This window comes from Mobula hypostoma, chromosome 26 (assembly GCF_963921235.1).
Source record: "Mobula hypostoma chromosome 26, sMobHyp1.1, whole genome shotgun sequence".
Classification (NCBI taxonomy): Eukaryota; Metazoa; Chordata; class Chondrichthyes; order Myliobatiformes; family Myliobatidae; genus Mobula; species Mobula hypostoma.
Genome location: NC_086122.1, coordinates 34,632,583 through 34,652,704, shown reverse-complemented (window position 1 = coordinate 34,652,704; position 20,122 = coordinate 34,632,583). Strand labels below are relative to the sequence as shown.

Here is a 20,122-nt window from a genome sequence, read left to right as displayed (position 1 = left end):
TCCATCTGAGATAAATAAATGTTCAACACAGCACTGTGGGCTGAAGGGCCTGTACTGTGCTGTAGGTTTTCTATGTTTCTATAAGTAACTCCAAACACAAATACAACCCCACCTACAAAGTAGCCCACGAAAGAATTCTCTTATAACAATTTCTACTGCCGACAGCAGGGGCGCGATGGAACCAAATTCTAATCTAAATGATCTGTGATGAGTTGACGAGCAGCATCCCGTGAACACAGCCAATGACAGCAGCCAGAGATGACTACTTAAAGAATCCCTGGTGCGGTGGTGTCCCGAAGTTTAGGTCATAATGGAACGCAGGAATTCTGTGGTGAATTTCTCTTCTGATGCCGCTAAGCTCCCTCTCTCGGTGAATAATTAATGTTAAATAGTTTATAAATGTCTCAGTATTTATTTGTGGGCAGTTTTACATTGATTCTGCTATTTCTCTTTTTTTTACTGTGAATGCCCGCAAGAAAGTGAAACTAAGGCGAAGTAGACGTTATTTGATTGGGGGGGGGGTTTAGAATATTTTTAGGAAGGTGTTTGCAACTTCCCGCTAGATCTTATTTAGTGCAGAAGAAATGTTCTTTAGTAAACCTGATGTTGTATGGTTGGGCTAATTAGACCCACAGGAACCGCCCACTTGTTCATTAAGTTTGTTGCTGACTGGAGATGTTGAGGGTGGGAGATTGCAATGAGGGGAAGGGGTACTCCGCGGTCCTAGCGGGTCTGAAGTAACCCGACAGCGTGTGTTTTTTTTCAGGTGCTGCTTCAAGCTCAGAAGGACCTTGTGGACTATCGTGGTCTTGGGATCGGTGTCCTGGGTTAGTCTCCATTGATGTTGCGTTTCCGTAGTTTGCCAGTCGCGCCGCTTTATCCTTCTAATCCTGTTGTGTATTGAACAGAGCTACATCCTGGATCGCCAGAGTTCACCGAAATTCTGGACGCGACCAAATCCAGTTTGAAAGAGCTGCTGTGAGTAAATTCCGCCCCGCTCGGTTTACAAAAACCCTTCAACTCGTGGGGGGATTTATCCCACTTCCCATTTAAAAAAAACACTTCTGCGGGTGGTATTAGCTTCACAACCGCAATACCAGATCATCAGGAATGCGGTTTGCCACTTTTCATGCCCCCTCAGTGTTGTCACTCGATGGTACACTTTGTAGAGGGCCCCAACAACAAAAATGGGAAATTTTAACACTTTATTTTTCACGTGGGCCTTTTTTTTGGTGGGGGGGGGTTAATTGGATCAAAACTGTTGTTTTCAGTTGGTGGGGGGGGGAAGTAAAATGAAAATGCTTTAGGCCTGTAATCCATTTGGGGGCTAGTCCACCTCTTTCATTCCACAGTAGTTAAACTTGAATAGGGGAAGCTGCTGTTGGATGTCATTGAAATTAGTGTCATCTAGAGATGGAATTCTACCCATGTGTCCATGTAACTCCCAGACCACCTATGTAATTGACTCTGAGATGGCTTTGCAGCCATTCAATTCCATCTGGAACAGTAGATGGAGAATAAACCAATATAGAGGTAAAGGATCTAATTTTCCAATATAGTGAAAATGGGTTGAAAGTTGAGTGTCATTGTTCAGTGAAAGCAAACATTTCAAACAACACACATCAAAGTTGCTGGTGAAAGTTCACCAGCAACTTTGATGTGTTGCTTGAATTTCTAGCATCTGCAGAATTCCTGTTGTAAACATTTCAAACACTTGTTTTCAGAAACAGAGCTACTTCAGACTTTGTGACCAGTTTCTTCCACTTTACAGGAAGGTCCCAGAAAACTACAAAATACTGTTCTTGCAATGTGGTGCGAGTGGCCAGTTTAGTGCGATTCCTTTCAATTTCATCAGCCTCAAGGAAGGCAGATGTGCAGAGTTTGTTGTCACCGGGCCTTGGTCTGCGGAGGCAGCGGAGGAAGCCAGGAAGCTGGGGAAAGTGAAAATTGTCCACCCTGGGCAGAATGCTTGTACAAGTAAGGCAACTGATGAGATGGCTATTGAACTTGGGAGTGGGGATTAATGCAAGAGATTCTGCAGATGCTGGAAATCCAGGGCAGTGCACACAAAATGCTAGAGGAACCTGGCAGTGTTCCAGCATTTTGGGACTGAGGAAGTAGAATCTTTCTCCTAGCAGGATGAATGGTACAGAATTTCATACACCTGTTGGGCTTTCCAGAGATGCATGTGACAGCCTCTGGTCTGTAAATTCCATGCACCAATCTGGAGATGAGCCATCAGTTTAATCATTAATGATACTTGTATGAAAGTTAACATTAATGTTTACTTAAAGCTACTTGGTTTCAAATACTGCTTGATTTGGACCATAGGGTATAGGAGCAGAATTGGGCCATTAAGTCTGCTCTGCCATTTCATGATGGCGGATCCATTTTGCCCTCTCAGGCCCACTCTCCTGCCGTCTCCCTGTATCCCTTCATGCCCTGACTGGTCAGAATTTATCAACCTCTGCCTTGAATATAACCAATGTCTTGGCCTCTACAGCCACTTGCAGCAACAAATTGCACAGATTCACACCACTCTCTGGCTAAAGAAATTCCTCATCTGTTCTAAAAGAATGCCCCTATATTGAGGCTGTCCATTGGTCACAGAGCCACCCCTTCCCAAGCCATAGGAAGCATCCTCTCCGCATCCACTCTTTTGAGGCCTGTCAACATTCAATGGACTTCCATTGGGTCACCCCCTAATTCTCCTGAATTTGTGACGAGCTCAGTGGGCATTGCTGGAATTCCAGCGTCTACTGCTCAATTGCCCTTCGAGATGTGATTGGCTTAGAACTGCTGTGGTCCAGCCTTTCGCACCGCTGTTTGGTGATTGACCCAGCAATGAAGGATGGTGACTTGTGCCCAATTCTTTCCCTAAAGGTGATGCAGTTCTGTTTGCTTGCTCCAACCCTCTACTTCAGAGGTTCCCAACCTGGGGTCCATGGACCCCCTTGGTTAATGGTAGGGCTCCATAGCATTTTAATAAAAAAAAAAGTGAGTTTGGGAATCCTTGTTCTAGATGTTTTAAGTCTCTACGCAGTCACTATTCTAAATCTCTCCCTACCCTTCTCTTGTAGCAATCCCTGATCCAAGCAAGTGGGATCTCAGTCCTGACTCCTCCTATCTCTATTATTGTGCTGATGATTCCATCAGTGGTGTGGAATTCCACTTTATTCCAGACTCCAAGGAAACTGTTCTGATCTCTGATATGTCCTCCAACTTCCTTCTCAAGCCCTTGGATGTTTCCCGGGTGAGTCTATCCTAATCAGTTGAACGTTGACCTTCCCCATTGCTCCTGTAACAGTGAGAACTGATTGCTTGAAGGGAATTGGCCTAAGAATTGGAATGAAGTTGAACATTGATCATACTTGGAGCAGGAGGCAGGGATTCAAGTTTTTGGATCATTGAGACCTCTTTTGGCGCAGGGGTGACCTGTACAAAAAGGATGGGTTACACTTGAATCCTAGGGGGACCAATATCCTGGCAGGGAGATTAGCGAGGGCTACTGAGGTGACTTTAAACTAGAATGGTTGGGGGGGTGGGAATCAAATTAGAGGCTAGGCAAGAGGAGGTTAGTTCACAACAGGGGGATGGGAACCAGTGCAGAGAGACAGGGGTGTAAAGTGAGGGTAGAAGCAAAAAGTAGTAAGGAGAAAAGTAAAAGTGGCAGGCTGACAAATCCAGGGCAAGCATCAAAAAGGGCCACTTTTCAACATAATTGTATAAGGGCAAAGAGAGTTGTAAAAGAGCGCCTGAAGGCTTTGTGTGTCAATGCCAGGAGCATTCGTAACAAGGTGGATGAATTGAAAGTGCAGATTGTTATTAATGATTATGATATAGTTGGGATCACAGAGACATGGCTGACTAAGGATGGGAGCTCAATGTTCAGGGATATTCAATATTCAGGAGGGATAGACATGAAAGAAAAGGAGGTGGGGTGGCGTTGCTGGTTAGAGGAGATTAACGCAATAGAAAGGAAGGACATAAGCCGGGAAGATGTGGAATCGATATGGGTAGAGCTGCATAACACTAAGGGGCAGAAAATGCTGGTGGGAGTTGTGTACAGGCCACCTAACAGTAGTAGTGAGGTCGGGGATGGTATTAAACAGGAAATTAGAAATGTGTGCAATAAAGGAACAGCAGTTATAATGGGTGATTTCAATCTACATGTAGATTGGGTGAACCAAATTGGTAAAGGTGCTGAGGAAGAGGATTTCTTGGAATGTATGCGGGATGGTTTTTTGAACCAACATGTCGAGGAACCAACTAGAGAGCAGGCTATTCTAGACTGGGTTTTGAGCAATGAGGAAGGGTTAATTAGCAATCTTGTCGTGAGAGGCCCCTTGGGTAAGAGTGATCATAATATGGTGGAATTCTTCATTAAGATGGAGAGTGACATAGTTAATTCAGAAACAAAGGTTCTGAACTTTAAAGGTATGAGATGTGAATTAGCTAAGATAGACTGGCAAATGACACTTAAAGGATTGACAGTGGATATGCAATGGCAAGCATTTAAAGATTGCATGGATGAACTACAACAATTGTTCATCCCAGTTTGGCAAAAGAATAAATCGAGGAAGGTAGTGCACCCGTGGCTGACAAGAGAAATTAGGGATCGTATCAACTCCAAAGAAGAAGCATACAAATTAGCCAGAAAAAGTGGCTCACCTGAGGACTGGGAGAAATTCAGTGTTCAGCAGAGGAGGACAAAGGGCTTAATTAGGAAGGGGAAAAAAGATTGAGAGAAAACTGGCAGGGAACATAAAAACTGACTAAAAGCTTTTATAGATATGTAAAAAGGAAAAGACTGGTAAAGACAAATGTAGGTCCCCTACAGACAGAAACAGGTGAATTGATTATGGGGAGCAAGGACATGGCAGACCAATTGAATAATTACTTTGGTTCTGTCTTCACTAAGGAGGACATAAGTAATCTTCCAGAAATAGTAGGGGACCGAGGGTCCAGTGAGATGGAGGAACTGAGGGAAATACATGTTAGTAGGGAAGTGGTGTTAGGTAAATTGAAGGGATTAAAGGCAGATAAATTCCCAGGGCCAGATGGTCTGCATCTCAGAGTGCTTAAGGAAGTAGCCCAAGAAATAGTGGATGCATTAGTGATAATTTTTCAAAACTCATTAGATTGTGGACTAGTTTCTGAGGATTGGAGGGTGGCTAATGTAACCCCACTTTTTAAAAAAGGAGGGAGAGAGAAACTGGGGAATTATAGACCGGTTAGCCTGATGTCGGTGGTGGGGAAACTGCTGGAGTCAGTTATCAAAGATGTGATTACAGCACATTTGGAAAGCGGTGAAATCATTGGACAAAGTCAGCATGGATTTGTGAAAGGAAAATCATGTCTGACGAATCTCTCAGAATTTTTTGAGGATGTAACTAGTAGAGTGGATAGGGCAGAACCAGTGGATGTGGTATATTTGGATTTTCAAAAGGCTTTTGACAAGGTCCCACACAGGAGATTAGTGTGCAAACTTAAAGCACACGGTATTGGGGGTAAGGTATTGATGTGGATAGAGAATTGGTGGCAGACAGGAAGCAAAGAGTGGGAATAAATGGGACCTTTTCAGAATGGCAGGCGGTGACTAGTGGGGTACCGCAAGGCTCAGTGCTGGGACCCCAGTTGTTTACAATATATATTAATGACTTAGACGAGGGAATTAAATGCAGCATCTCCAAGTTTGCGGATGATACGAAGCTGGGCGGCTGTGTTAGCTGTGAGGAGGATGCTAAGAGGATGCAGGGTGACTTGGATAGGTTGGGTGAGTGGGCAAATTCATGGCAGATACAATTTAATGTGGATAAATGTGAAGTTATCCACTTTGGTGGCAAAAATAGGAAAACAGATTATTATCTGAATGGTGGCTGATTAGGAAAAGGGGAGGTGCAACGAGACCTGGGTGTCATTATACACCAGTCATTGAAAGTGGGCATGCAGGTACAGCAGGCGGTGAAAAAGGCGAATGGTATGCTGGCATTTATAGCAAGAGGATTTGAGTACAGGAGGAGGGAGGTACTACTGAAGTTGTACAAGGCCTTGGTGAGACCACACCTGGAGTATTGTGTGCAGTTTTGGTCCCCTAATCTGAGGAAAGACATCCTTGCCATAGAGGGATTGCAAAGAAGGTTCACCAGATTGATTCCTGGGATGGCAGGAATTTCATATGAAGAAAGACTGGATGAACTGGGCTTGTAGTCATTGGAATTTAGAAGATTGAGGGGGGATCTGATTGAAACGTATAAAATCCTAAAGGGATTGGACAGGCTAGATGCAGGAAGATTGTTCCCGATGTTGGGGAAGTCCAGAACAAGGGGTCACAGTTTGAGGATAAAGGCAAAGCCTTTTAGGACCGAGATTAGGAAAAACTTCTTCACACAGAGTGGTGAATCTGTGGAATTCTCTGCCACAGAAAACAGTTGAGGCCAGTCCATTGGCTATATTTAAGAGGGAGTTAGATATGGCCCTTGTGGCTAGGGGGATCAGAGGGTATGGAGGGAAGGCTGGTGCAGGGTTCTGAGTTGGATGATCAGCCATGATCATAATAAATGGCGGTGCAGGCTCGAAGGGCCGAATGGCCTACTCCTGCACCTATTTTCTATGTTTCTATGTTTTCTCTTGCCCTTTGCCCCCTTCCTCTTGAAGTTTGGTGTGATTTTTGCCACTGCCCGACAAAGTCTCGGTTGTGCAGGAGTGACAGTGGTATTCGTGAGAGAAGACCTCCTAGATTCGACACTCAGTGGATGTCCAATTGTGCTTGACTATAAACTACAAGCGGGAATCTTTCCTAATACTCCTCCATGTTACAGGTTAGTGCAGGGCTCTGGCGGTTTTGCTGAAGAGCTCTTTGAAATTCAAACATAACTCCCCATGGAAAATTTGCTGGAACTGGATCTACATATTTGTGGAAAGTATTTGAATTCATTTGATGTACCTATTTAACTTCTAAATTCATCTTTTCTTATTTCCAATATGAGATTGGCTTTGGTTGTCATAAGTACATTGCAATAGATGGTCAAACTGTCAGCAACCAACTGCCCAAGGATTGTGCTGGGAGTTGAGTCACAAGTGTTTCCAAGTGTCTGGTGTCAACATAACATGCCCATAGCTCAAACCCTAACCCAAAATCCACATCTTTGGAATTTGGGTGGAAACTGGAGCACTCAGAGGAACCATGCAGTTACAACATAGAAACTCCAAACAGTCAAGAGGAGTCAAACATCAAGTGATCAGTGGAGCTGTAAAAGTAATTGCACTAACCACTATACCACTGCAACCTGGAACAATCAGTATGCAATGCAAATAACTTTAACAGTTAGCAAGCTTGTTCTATCATTTCAGTCTATGGAGTCTCTTGTTTCATGGATGTCTGAGGAGTACAAATTTCAGATTGTATACGTGCTGAGATTAAAGCAACCTTATCAACCATGTGTGCTTGGAATGTAAACTAAGCCAACTAATCACTGTACACTTGACAAAACCAATGAATATAATGTTAAATTTGCTTTGGCGATTACTAGGTGTCTCTAAGTTTGAGAAATGATGCACATACAAAATATCACTCTTCATGTTGACTTAATTTGCTAGCTGTCAGCTGTTACTGAAAGCAAGCTTGTGACAAAGTTGATGTGAAATGAGTTTTTTCATGATGAGCAAGACATTCTGCAGATGTTGAAGTCTTGAACAACACGCACAAAATGCTGGAGGAACTCGACAGGTCAGATGGGAATCAACTGATGTTTCAGCCTGAGACTCCACTTCAGTCGTGACTTGCTGAGTTTCCCTGGAATTTAGTGTTGTGCATGATGTCAAGCAGCATGAAAACTGCAGTCACATTCCTCATATCTGTGTATATTTCAGTATCTATATCCTGCAGTTGGTCTTGGATTGGATAAAAAGCAATGGAGGTTCTGATGCGATGGAACGAAGAAGTATCGCTAAATCAAAATTGCTTTATGATGTGATTGAGGGTGCCGCTGAATTCTATGTGTAAGTTGCCTCTACTTAAATGTGCAAGTGATTCTAATCTAATAAATGTATTCATTTATTTTAAAAACCGAGCAAGGTCATTACTTGTTTCCTTTTTAGATGCCCTGTTAATGTGAAGTGTAGAAGCAGAATGAATGTAGTATTCCGGGTTGGTGGCCCCAAAGGAAATAACATCCTTGAACAGACGTTCCTTGACAAAGCAGCTGAAGTTGGCATGACTTCACTGGAGGGTGACAGGTAAACTAGAATATAATCAAATGTTCAACTATCCAAATTGAAAAATGGGAGTTGGAATGAAATGATGGGCTGGTCAACAGGTTTCTTTTATTATCTTCCCTTTTTCATTTTCCACATTGTCCCACTTTTTCCGTACTTCCCCCATGATGCCAGCTCAGTTCTTGTTCAACTCCCCTTTCAACAGCATGATAGGGCTTGCTTGCTGATATCCTCAAATCCTGGCTCTAGCATCAACATCCAGGAGCTGCTCACCTCTATTTGGTCAGATTTTCAGATTTTAAAAAGTGTCAAGTTCAAGATGTCATGAACACAGCCTACAGATGCTGGAAATCCAAAGTAACACAATGCTGGAGGAACTTGGCAGGCCAGGCAATATCTATGGAAAGGAGTAAACAGTCATTTTCTGGCTGAGACCCTTCATCAGGTCTTGAAGGGTCTCAGTCTAAAATGACAACTGTTTCCTCTTCCATAAATGCTGCCTGGCCTGTTGAGTTCCTCCAGTATTGTGCATTTTATGTCTTAAAGTCGCTTCTGCAGAGTGTTCTGACTGAAATTGTTTTATGCAAATCTTTGCATAGCGTCAGGTTTATGGCTGCATTCTGATAGAACTGCTGGTGACGTACTTTGCTGCTTGTGTCCTGGTTCAGATTCGGCAAAATTATTGCTGTTTGTTATAACCTAGTTGTAAATGCTAGTTAATATTCATTTTTAATTGTCTCATTTCAGTATTTTACCATGTGCCCCTGTGGGTTACACAAGTTTGCTATCTTTCTTTCTATTCATAGTGATGCCTCACTTCATTGTGATAGAATGTTCTGTAATTCATATTCCCCACTCATAACTAAGTAACCCAGGTTCAATACAAAAACACTGGCCTACACACATGCAATAAATGTACTGAGTACAGCTTGCAATTCACTCTTGGCACTGCCCTATCAACATTGCTAAGAATGCCTTTCAATTGTTTTTAAAATAAACCTTCAGTACAACAAAGCCCACACAAATTGATTTTTGCCTGCTCTTGAGCATCACTCTTGATTCAATGCACCTAATAATTCCTGACTTGGCAATGTATTTTCTTTCACCAATGGGTTTTTGTCTGCAGTGACTGATCTTTAGCATTTTAAACTTGTGGTGATGGGTAAAGTGAGACTATCCAACCCTAATTTTGCTAAAAGATTTCTTGTTTGTGAATGGTTTTGTTCAGTTCATTAATTCCTTCCTCCACTTCAAAAAAAAAATGGTGTGGAGAACAATCCCCATTCATTCTATGGTCTTCTATCCTCTATCAGACTCGTCCTTTCTCCAGCCCTTGTCTCTTTCACCAACCAACTTCAGTTCTTACTTCACCCCTATCACCTACTACCTTGTACTACTTCCTCCTCCTTATCCTGACTTCCCCTCTTTCTTTCCAGCCCTGATTAAGTGTTTCAGCCCAAAGCATTGACTGTTTACAGTACTCTGTTGCAAACGTTGTCTCTGATCTGAGTTCCTCCAGTATGGTGTGTGTTGCCTCCCAATCACTCCAGATAAGTACAAGACATTCCTCGATGTCTTAAAATGGGATAAATTACAAAATGAAATAGCTGGATCTAGTCCACCATTTTCTTCAGGTTCAATCTGTGTCCCATTTGCCGTTCATTTACTTGAGACACAGCAGAATTAATTCCCATATTTGCTCAATCTCACCTGCCTTGGGTTCTGTAGTCTGATCCTTGTCACTAGAATTATCTCATTTCTGGCTGTAGTATGAAGTATTAAGTTTGATGCAATGTTTGGGAGCTCCACCTAATGTTAGTTTATTCCATTGACTTGTCCCATATGCGGGTGGAAGCTGCTTCAAACATCGCGGCAAACTCAAAGGTTATATCAGGTGGTCAACTGTTACTTGATGACCCTTAAGGTAGACCCTTCTGCAATACTATATTTGTGTAATATGGCTAAATATTCATGCTGATAGTCTGAATATAAAAAGTGAATGAGTCTCATCTTTCCAGCTTTGTCTTAACTTTCTGGTAAATGTGAGTTTGTATGAAGTTTAAGTTTGTAGTTTTGCATAGATATTTGTACAAATTTGGAATTGTGATTTGGACATGACGTGCCTCTAAATTACACCTGTTTCCAGATCTGTTGGTGGGATCTGTGCCTCACTCCACAATGTGACACTTGAAGAAACACAAAAGTTGGCAGAATTCATGACATCTTTCAAGCAAAAGGAACACCGGGGTAATGACTTGCCATAAGGAAAAGCCTATTGTAGGTTCTGTGCAGCATTAATACAATCTTTGTCTTTATATTAGTGATGGCTTGCAGTGCTAATCTAATCTTGAAGTAAATTTGCTTCATGTAGAACACATTTGCCTCTTTGAATATAATCTTTGAACGGTTAAGTAATTGAAACACTAGCTGCTTTTTTTTTTTAAAGCTAGGATCTATTTTTGTTGGTGCCAATAAGGATTGATCCAAACCTGCGGCCAAATGCGTACACAATTCAGAATTCAACTCTAATGTCCTGAGGGAGTGCTGCATTTATCAGAGCTGATTTGCCATTCTAATTGGAAGTCATTTTGCCAGTACACAAATGCGATGGTACAAAGGCTTGGTTTTGGAGTATGTTTTAAGTGCTAGTCCAAGTATTTTGCACAATAACCAGTTCCCAAAGTTCAGGTGCACAAAACTTTCACTTCCAGTAACAATGAACCTCAGCTGTGGGTTTACTGGTCAGTTTGGATAGTCTTGGTTTAAGGATGACCTGATTCTATCCAAGGTACTGTGAACTTCATGATCAAGATAGTAAATCTATCACTGACTGAAGTGATAGTGAGCCAGAGCCCTCAGTTCAATGTTGTGCACAAACTTTCACCTTTCTCTATTTCCCTTTTTCCCCAAAAAACATCTGGATTTTAGAAATAGCCCATGGGTATCATGATAAAATATTTTAAACTTAATATTCCTTGTTGAGATATTAAGATAACAATGTGTATGAATTCTGTCAATAACAATCTCTCAAAGAAAATAACTTTCATTGAAGCTAAGCTGTGTCTTGCAAGCTAACTGAAATCACTCACCTGAAAGTATTGCAACTAGTCCTATCACTAGTATCCATTCTTTAGCCACAATGGAGTCACCATATCACAGCTCCTACTGCCCCTTAAACATCAGGAAAATAGATTGTGTCCAGGTCAGGGGAAGGGGTAGGGGTTTTGTGAAATGACTAAAGATTAGCTTTATTTGTCACATGTGCATCAAAACATTATGAAATGTTTGTGTCAAGCCGGAGATATGCTGGGGGGTAACCTGCAAGTATTATGCTTCTGGCCTCAATCTATAATGCCCATGACTTGCTAACCCTAACCTGTACATCTTTGGAATGTGTGAGGAAACCAGTAATGCCTAAGCTCCTTACGGGCAGCAGTGGGCATTGAACTCTGATCAAAGATCACCGACATTATAATGCATGGTGCAAGCACTGTGCCATAGCAAGTAGCACAATCTTTCAAAGTAAAATTCCTACATTTTGAAAACTCCGGTGGCATTGTGGAGGTTGAGAAACAGCCTCTTCCTCCAGGCTATGAGACTTCTGAGCTCCCTGCCACCACAAGTAGAATTTGAAGCACAAGTAGATTTATGCTGGGTTTTTTTAAGCTTGTGTTGTAAATACCTCTTTGTTAATTTATTTGTGGTAATACTTCATGTAAGGTATAGGTACTGTGGTGTGCACCTTGGTCTGGAGGAACAGACTTTCAGTTGGTGGTATCTGTGTGCACAGTTGAATGAGTTCTGGTATCTTGCTGCAATAAAAGTTGGGTTATATTTCAACTCATTGTAAAAGTTTTACATTGACTCAAGAGTTGTTTTAGATTCCTGGAATTGCAGCTGTTTCATAATCTTCCGGATTCTAATATTTGCTTATCAAAAGAAAAATAAATGTAGTGGGTATGGCCCAGTCCCAACTACCGGGCTGTAAAGCATGTGCTACCAGCCCCTGAAGAAACCATATGAGTTGGCTGCACCTTTCCTCATTCCCTGTCACACACTGTTGAACTTGAACATAGGGTTGCCAACTACCCTGTATTTGCTGAGACATCCCGTATATTGGGCTAAATTGGCTTGTCCCGTATTTCCCCTGCTAAGGTAGAGCGTTCCTATGAAACCTTTGGTGCCAAAATGGCGTGAAGCAAAGAAGCAATTACCATTAATTTATATGGGGAAAATTTTTGAGTGTTCCCAAACCCAAACAAAAACTACCCAATCATACCAAATAACACGTAAAACCAAAAATAATACTAACATATAGTAAAAGCAATGGTACAATAAACACACAGCCTATGTAAAGTAGAAATAATGTATGTACAGTATAGTTGGGAAGATGAAGGCAAAACCGATTTGTGGGGGGGAAATCGGCATGTACGTGCGTGCGCACATCACATACGCACATCACGCATGCGCACACAGGTGCCCGTGCAAGGCTTCAGGGTCATGATAGTCTTTCCTGGGGTAAAGTGTCCTGGGATTTGACTGCTACTTTTGTCCCTTATTTGGGAGTGAGAAAGTTTGCAACCCTAACTGTAAAAGACATGTTGAGGTGAGTTTAACCCTACTTGAACACCACCCCACCTGCCCCCACCCCAGGTCGGCTGCTCCGTAAGAATATTCTCAATATTAAACCGGCCTGCGGTGCAAAAAAGGTTGGGGACCCGTGCATTACGGCTAAAGCCCTCCCCATCATTGAGCACTTCTAAATGAAATGCTGTCGTGGGAAAACAGCATCCAAAGATAATACCATCAGAAAGGTAGCAGGAGCCTCAGAGCTCACACCACCAGGTCTAGGAACAGTTATTACCCCTCAACCGTCAAAGGGAGTAACTTCACTTGCCCTGTCACTGAAATATTCCATCAACCAATGGACTTGCATTGAAAAATTCACAACCAATGGACTAGTGTTCTTGATATTTATTCCTTGTGTATTATTACTGTTATTTTGTATTTGCAGTTTCTTGCCTTTTGCACACCAGTTGAATGCCAAAGTTGGTGCAGTCTGTCACTGATTCTGTTATGGTTATTATTCTAAGGATTTATTGAGTATGCCCACAAGAAAATGAATCTCAGGGTTGTCTATGGTGTTATATATGTACCTTGATAATAAATTTACTCAGAACTTTGAACTTTTTAATTCCTGACCACTGCTGGTAGGAATCTCTCTATTGCTGGTCTTCACAATGAAATCAGTAATGGAGGGTATCACTCTGGTTTTGCACCTCATACAGCTAACCTCAGTTCAGAATTAGCTTTATTATCTCAAACATGTTTTGAGATGTTTTGTGGCAGCTTACAGTGCGAGACAAACCAATTGCTTCAAGTTAGAATAAATATGAAGTAGTATGGAGGTGTAAGCCAGGTTGAATCCTGTGTGTTTTGGTTTTCTCCTATATCCAAAAGCATGTTGCTTGGAATCTAATAGGAGAGGACAGCGGATTAGGGGAGAAAGGGAGGGGGAGGGAAACCAGAGGGAATTGATGGGCAGGTGACAAGAAAAGGTGAGAGGAGGGAACTAAAATGGGAATGAAAAAAGGGAAGGGGGGGGGGAGTCTTGTATTTCTACACTTACACCATCGGAGGTTGCCAGAGCTCAGTCTAAACTCAGATATATGATTTCTCAACTGTGCAACGATGTTTAACCTATGATCTGAAAGGAAGAAATGAAATTTTCCATTATGTGTTGATTTGCTGACTAGAAGTATTGAAGGAGTATTGCACCACCTCAGAAAATATTTTGGATGAAGTGTTAAGCTGGTGTTTAAAATTACCTTTCATGTTTCCTTGTCTCCAGTTGCATTCTTGACCTGACATCACAGAGATGCAGGACTGTGCAAAAGTTTTGGACGCATATGTATAGCTAGGGTGCCTAAAACATTTGCATAGTATGTTATTGTGTGAAGTCACTGGAGAAAAGTACTGGCAGATGTGAGGCAACCTCTTTATTCCACAAAACAAGATACAACAGGCATCATATTGGGACACTTCCGATGCAAAGATCTGCCTCTGCCCAACACTGTACACATTGTATATGCTAAAGATCAAGGAAAAATCTGGACAATTCAGAAAAATACATATTTACAAAGCCCTCTTGAGTTATACATGTAACTTTTTAAAATGTTTGGGTCTTCCTACCATCACATCCCAAATAAGTGTTAATTATTATTGTATCCATGCAATGGGATGTTGCTTGGATTCATCCATATGTAGACAATCAGTTCCTTGGTCTGTCTGGTCTGCATTTTAAATTTAATCTTCAATGCACAGTTGATTCTGAAGGCTAGCAGCCAAAGTCAATTAAGTTAATTGCTACATGTGTTAAACCCACAAATCGCTCTACCAGAATACTGCAGAAATTTTACGTATTGCACTGTACTGCTGTTGCAAAAAAAACCCCACAAATTTCTTGGCATATGTGAATGATGATAATCCTAATTCTGATCTGGGTCTCTATTGTAAACTGAGTGTGGGAAGAGGGCAGGGAGAGGGGAATCATGGTTGGGAAAAGGGGAAACGAGAGTGGCAGAAGCAGGAAGCAGCTTAGAGACATTCTATAATTAGTAAACCAATTGTTTGGAATCAAATGAACTTCTCTGGTGTTTTGGTCTTTGTGTGTCTCCACCCTAGCTGTGTATATCTACCTAAGACTTTTACACAGTACTGTATATAATTTGGATGTTAAATATGTGGGTGTGCACCAATCCCTTTAAAAGAAGAGCTCTAGGAAATTTTCTATTAATTTATTAATTCCTTAATAGAGCTTAGGAAATGATGACTCAACAGTTGAGTTATCAGGCCTGGGCAAGCAATCAAGGGATATGAGTTCAGATCTCAGCAGCTGAGTAATTTAAAATCCATTTAGTTAAGTAATTGAGATTCAAGGAACGTGGCAGCCTTAGTAATAACCACTGAGTCAGCAAATATACTGAGGCAGCCTGGAAGTGGTATGGGTACTGATTTGTAACTCCAGAAACTAAATGAAAGAAAAACGTAAGTGCTCATGTATGACGTGGTAGCATAATGATTTGTGCCATTCATATAATTCTTACATATAGCCCATAATGAATTATGTAAACAACATAGAATGCCTCATTAAACAATATATTTACAATATTACTCATACTTGCTTAGGAGTCTTCAAAGATTCAGCAGGACATCTAAAACTTTGACAAACTTTCTACAGATGTGTAGGGGAGAGTGTATTGACTGGCTACATCATGGCCTGCTATGGAAACACCAATGCCCTTGAATGGAAAATCCTACAAAAATATTGGATATGGCCCAGTATATCACGGGTAAAGCCCTCCCAACCATTGAGCACATCTACATGAAATGCTCACATAGGAAAGCAGCATCCATCATCAGAGATCACCACCACTCAGCCCCTGTTCTGTTCTCGCTGCTCCCAGCAGGTGGAAGGTACAGGAGCCTCAGGTCTCGCACCACCCGGTTCAAGAACAGTTACCACCCCACAACCATCAGGCTGCTTAACAAAGGGGATAACAACACTCTCTCCCATCCATTGAGATGTTCTCACAACCACTTTAAGGGCTCTTTATTATCTTATTTATCTCATGATCTGTTATTTATTGCTATTTATTTATATTTTCTTTTGCACAGTTTGTTGTCTTCTGCACTCTGGTTGATCTTTCATTGATCCGGTTATAGTTACTATTTGATAGATTTGCTGAGTAGAAAGATGTCAGTGTTGTATATGGTGATATATACTGTCTGTACTTTGATAATAAGATCTAGTTTGGACTCCGCAATATTAAATACACTACAGAGTACACTTTGGCAGGGTGACCCTGGATGCATTAACTCCAGACCCCATGAGGTCTCATGCAGCAGATCATAAAGAGATAAGGAAACCACCACCTATATTCTCTGCAGCAGCACACACAGAACGCTGGAGGAACTCAGCAGGCCAGGCAGCACCGGTGGAAATGAATAAACAGTTGGAGTTTCAGGCCAAGACCCTTCTTCAGCACTGAGGTATTCTATATTCTCCCTCAGCTGATCAGTCAACCCACCTTGGAAGAAGCATTGAGAACAGCAAGGACACTGTATGTGGTCCAAGTGTAGGACTTCAATGCCTTTCAAAAGGAATGACTTACTATCATGTCCAATTGCTGAGCCTTGAAGGACTTGGCTGCCATCTGATTGATCAACATAATGGACAAAGCTACTTGACCATGAATTTGTAATTACCTTCTGAAGGTGTGTCTAGTATTGGCAGTATTAAAAGGAATGTTGACCTCAAGAATCCTTCTGGAGATAGTCTCATCTGAACACCAATGACATCCATCAAATTGTTGTTTGGTTCTGCTATCACATTAATGTAAAAATCTCAGAATAGAACTCTTCCAAGAGGACCCACAACCCTGTTGTGGTTTGGAGGCTTGCGTGTCTCAATGACCCAGAGAGCTATGTTGGCTGGAGTCAGGGCTTTCTGCTTTGGCTCTTGGTCGGATCACCCATGCCAAACAGGTCAAAGGGTCGAGGCCAGACTGAGAGTGGTCCACCAGACCTCCAGGTTCAGGGGTTCAGCTCAGACCTAACAACCCTGACTGGTCAAACAAAATTTTACGGAAACAGTAATGAAGAAGCCGCCTACATCCAAGTGCGATGGTATTCCTGAGTCTCCACTCGGGACTTGCATGACTGACAGTGGTGAAAACCTAGAGGAAGCTACTGACGTGATGAAGGAAACCCTGAACTTCTCCAGGGATGGAGGGCCTTCATCGCTGCCCTGAACACCAGCGGTGTAACAGGCAGTAAGTAAGCCAGAGCAGAACTGACTAGATCATTAGTAATGGCAGGTTTGGCATCTACCACATGGCTTGATGTTGCAATGTAACTAAGGATCAACTATGTTTCAAAGACGTGAAAATAGCTTCAGTGAAGCAGCACTTGTATACAGTGAATTCCAGTTAACTGGAACATGTCAGGACCAATATATTCTGGCCCAAATAAGCGGCTGACCCAATTAGCCAAAATTTCATGGATATAGCTAAAAAGGTATTAAAAAAAGACAAACTGCTGTTTAACTGAGTAACAAATTATGTGTTTCAATGAAATACAGAACAAATTAGAACACTTTCAATACTACTATAGGACTATAAAACTGTGTACTGGTTCCTAATAGTTATCGATGCTGTATGCTACCTTCATACGATGCTATTGATGATTGCAACCTCCAAATCCTCACTTTCATTGTAACATTCAAGATAATTGTCAATACGTTCAGATTCTTCATAGTGCCTAACTATTTGAAGTGTTTTTCACTCCCAGACACTTAAGGCATCTCCAAGCCTGAATGCTTGAAACTGCAGTGAGCAAAACAGTTCTGAATTGTCTTGCTACTTATTTCTTGCCAACTATCAGTGACAAAAATCACTGCTTTTTGAACAAAAACACATGCAACTGACTCTATTTAAAAACATTTTGCTTTAAGTATGGTGTAGTGTCTAGTGGCCACTCAAATAGCATATCTGTTAGCACCCAAATAAAGAACGAGAACACTAAATAAGAACATTTCAAAGCCACAACTTTGCCTCCAACTTCCACCTTGCCCTTAAGTTCACTGAGTCCATTTCTGACACCTCCAGCTCTGGATACTAACTGTAGACTGACATCATTTATAATCCTACCAGTTTCCATGGTTATCTTGACTACATCTCTTCCTACCCTGTCTCCTCTTAAAAATCCTCTTTCCTTTTCTCAGTTCCTTCATCTGCACCACATCAGTTTTCTGGATGCAGCTTTCCTTTCCAGGATATCAGAGCTATTCTCCTCATTCAAAGAATGGCATGTCCGTTCCTACATCATTGATGCTGTCTCATCCACATCTCCTTGATTTTCCCAAGCTTCCACACTCGCCCATCTTCCTGACGCCATAACAGTGTGATAGTGCTCATCTTGTCCTTACCTACCACCCCATGAGTCTCTCTCCCCTTCCCTCTTCTTCTATTCCCCACTCTGACCTCTTACCTCTGTCCCTCACCTGCCTATCATCTCCTGCTGATACCCTTCCTTCTTCGCTTTCTCCCGTGGTCCACTCTTCTCTCCTATTAGATTCCTTCCTCTCCAGCCCTTTGCCTTTCCTACCCACTTGGCTTTACCTGTCACCTTCTAACTATCCTCCTTCCCTCTCCCCCCCCCCCACTTTTTTATTCTGGTGTCTTCCCCCGACCTTTCCAGTTCTGAAGAAGGGTCGACTGCTTGTTCATTTCCATGGATGCTGCCTGATCTGCTGAGCACTGCCAGCATTTTGTGTACTTTACTCTGGACTTCTGGCATCTGCAGAATTTCTAGTGTTTAGGTTTAAAAGTAGTACAGTTATGTAAATTATTTCATTTGCCATGGTAGCACAGCGGTAAGTACGGTGCTATTACAGTTCAGGGAGTTGGAGTTCAGAGTTCAATTCCAGCGTCCTCTGTGAGAAGTCTCCTTACAACCTGCCTGTGGAATGGGTGGGTATTGGTTTCTTAGATGAGGAGCCCAACCCTGTTGACAATACTCAAGGTGAGGCCTCGCCAGTGCCTTATAGTGCCTCACCATCACATCCTTGCTCTTGTATTCTAGACCTCTTGGAATAAATGCTAACATTGCATTTGCCTTCCTCACTACCAACTCTACTTGCAAGTTAACCTTTAGGGTGTTCTGCACAAGGACTCCTGAGTCCCTTTGCATCTCAGATTTTTGGAGTTTCTTCCTGTTTAGAAAATCGTCTGCATAATTATTTCTTCTACCAAAGTACAAGACCATGAATTTTCCAACATTGTAAAATTTGCCATTTTTTTTGCCCATTCTCTCAATCTGTCTAAGTCCTTCTGCAGCCTTCCTGTTTCCTCAACACTACTTGCCCCTCTACCAATCTTCGTATCATCTGCAAACTTGGCAACAAAGATATCTAGTCCATCATCTGAATCATTGATATACAGCATAAAAAAGATGTCCCAACACCGACTCCTGTGGAACACCACTAGTCACTGACAGCCAACCAGAAAGGACCCTTTTATTCCCATTCACTGCCTCCTACCAATCAGTCAATGCTCTAACCAAGCTAGTAACTTCCCTGTAATATCATAGGCTCTTTACTTGGTAAGCAGCCTCATGTGTGGTACCTTGTCAAAGACATTCTGAAAATCCAAATATACAACATCGACTGCATCCCCTTTATCTATCCTACTTGTAGTCTCCTCAAATAATTACAACAGGTTCGTCAGGCAAGATTTTCCCTTAAGGAAACCATGCTGACTTTGTCCTGTCTTGTCCTGTGTCACCAAGTACTCCATAACCTCATCCTTAACAATTGACTCCAACATCTTCCCTACCACTGAAGTCAGGGTAACTAGTCCATACTTTACTTTCTGATACCTCTCTTCTTTTTTAAAGAGTGGAGTGACATTTGCAATTTTCTAGTCCTCGGAAACCATGCTAGAGTCCAATGTTTCTTGAAAGATCATTACTAATGTCTCCACAATCTGTACCACTACCTCCTTCATCTGGTCTGGGAGGCTTATGTACCCTAAGGTCTTTCAGCTTTTTCAGCACCTTCTCTTCCCTCACACCCTTCCAACACCTGGCACCCTGCTCGTATCTTCCATAGTGAAGACAGATGTAAAATACTCATTTAGTTCACCTGCCATCACCTTGTCCCCCATTATTTCTCTGGCATCTTTTTCTAGGGGTCCTATAAGCACAGTCATCTCTCTTTTATCTTGAATATACTTGAAAAAGCTTTTTCTACCCACCTTGATATTGTTCGTTAGCTTGCTTTCATATTTCATCTTTTCCCTCCCAATGATTCTTTTAGTTGCTTTCTATAGGTTTTTAAAAGCTT

General features: G+C 41.9%; 1 protein-coding gene across 2 annotated transcripts; it reads left to right on the top strand.

Moving 5' to 3' along the window:
* The first annotated feature begins 259 nt into the window (after positions 1-259).
* LOC134338290 (phosphoserine aminotransferase-like) lies at positions 260-13,341 on the top strand. Of its 2 annotated transcripts, none has more exons than XM_063034021.1 (9): positions 260-370; positions 767-827; positions 909-978; positions 1,772-1,977; positions 3,081-3,253; positions 6,658-6,821; positions 7,873-8,001; positions 8,101-8,238; positions 10,364-13,341. In XM_063034021.1, exons 1-9 carry the CDS (start codon positions 311-313, stop codon positions 10,479-10,481), a joined length of 1,119 nt encoding a protein of 372 aa, XP_062890091.1. In that variant the 5' UTR covers positions 260-310; the 3' UTR covers positions 10,482-13,341. The 2 variants fall into 2 exon arrangements, with proteins under 2 accessions (XP_062890091.1, XP_062890092.1); XM_063034022.1 differs by having other exon boundaries at positions 265-331.
* Positions 13,342-20,122: the final 6,781 nt, after the last annotated feature.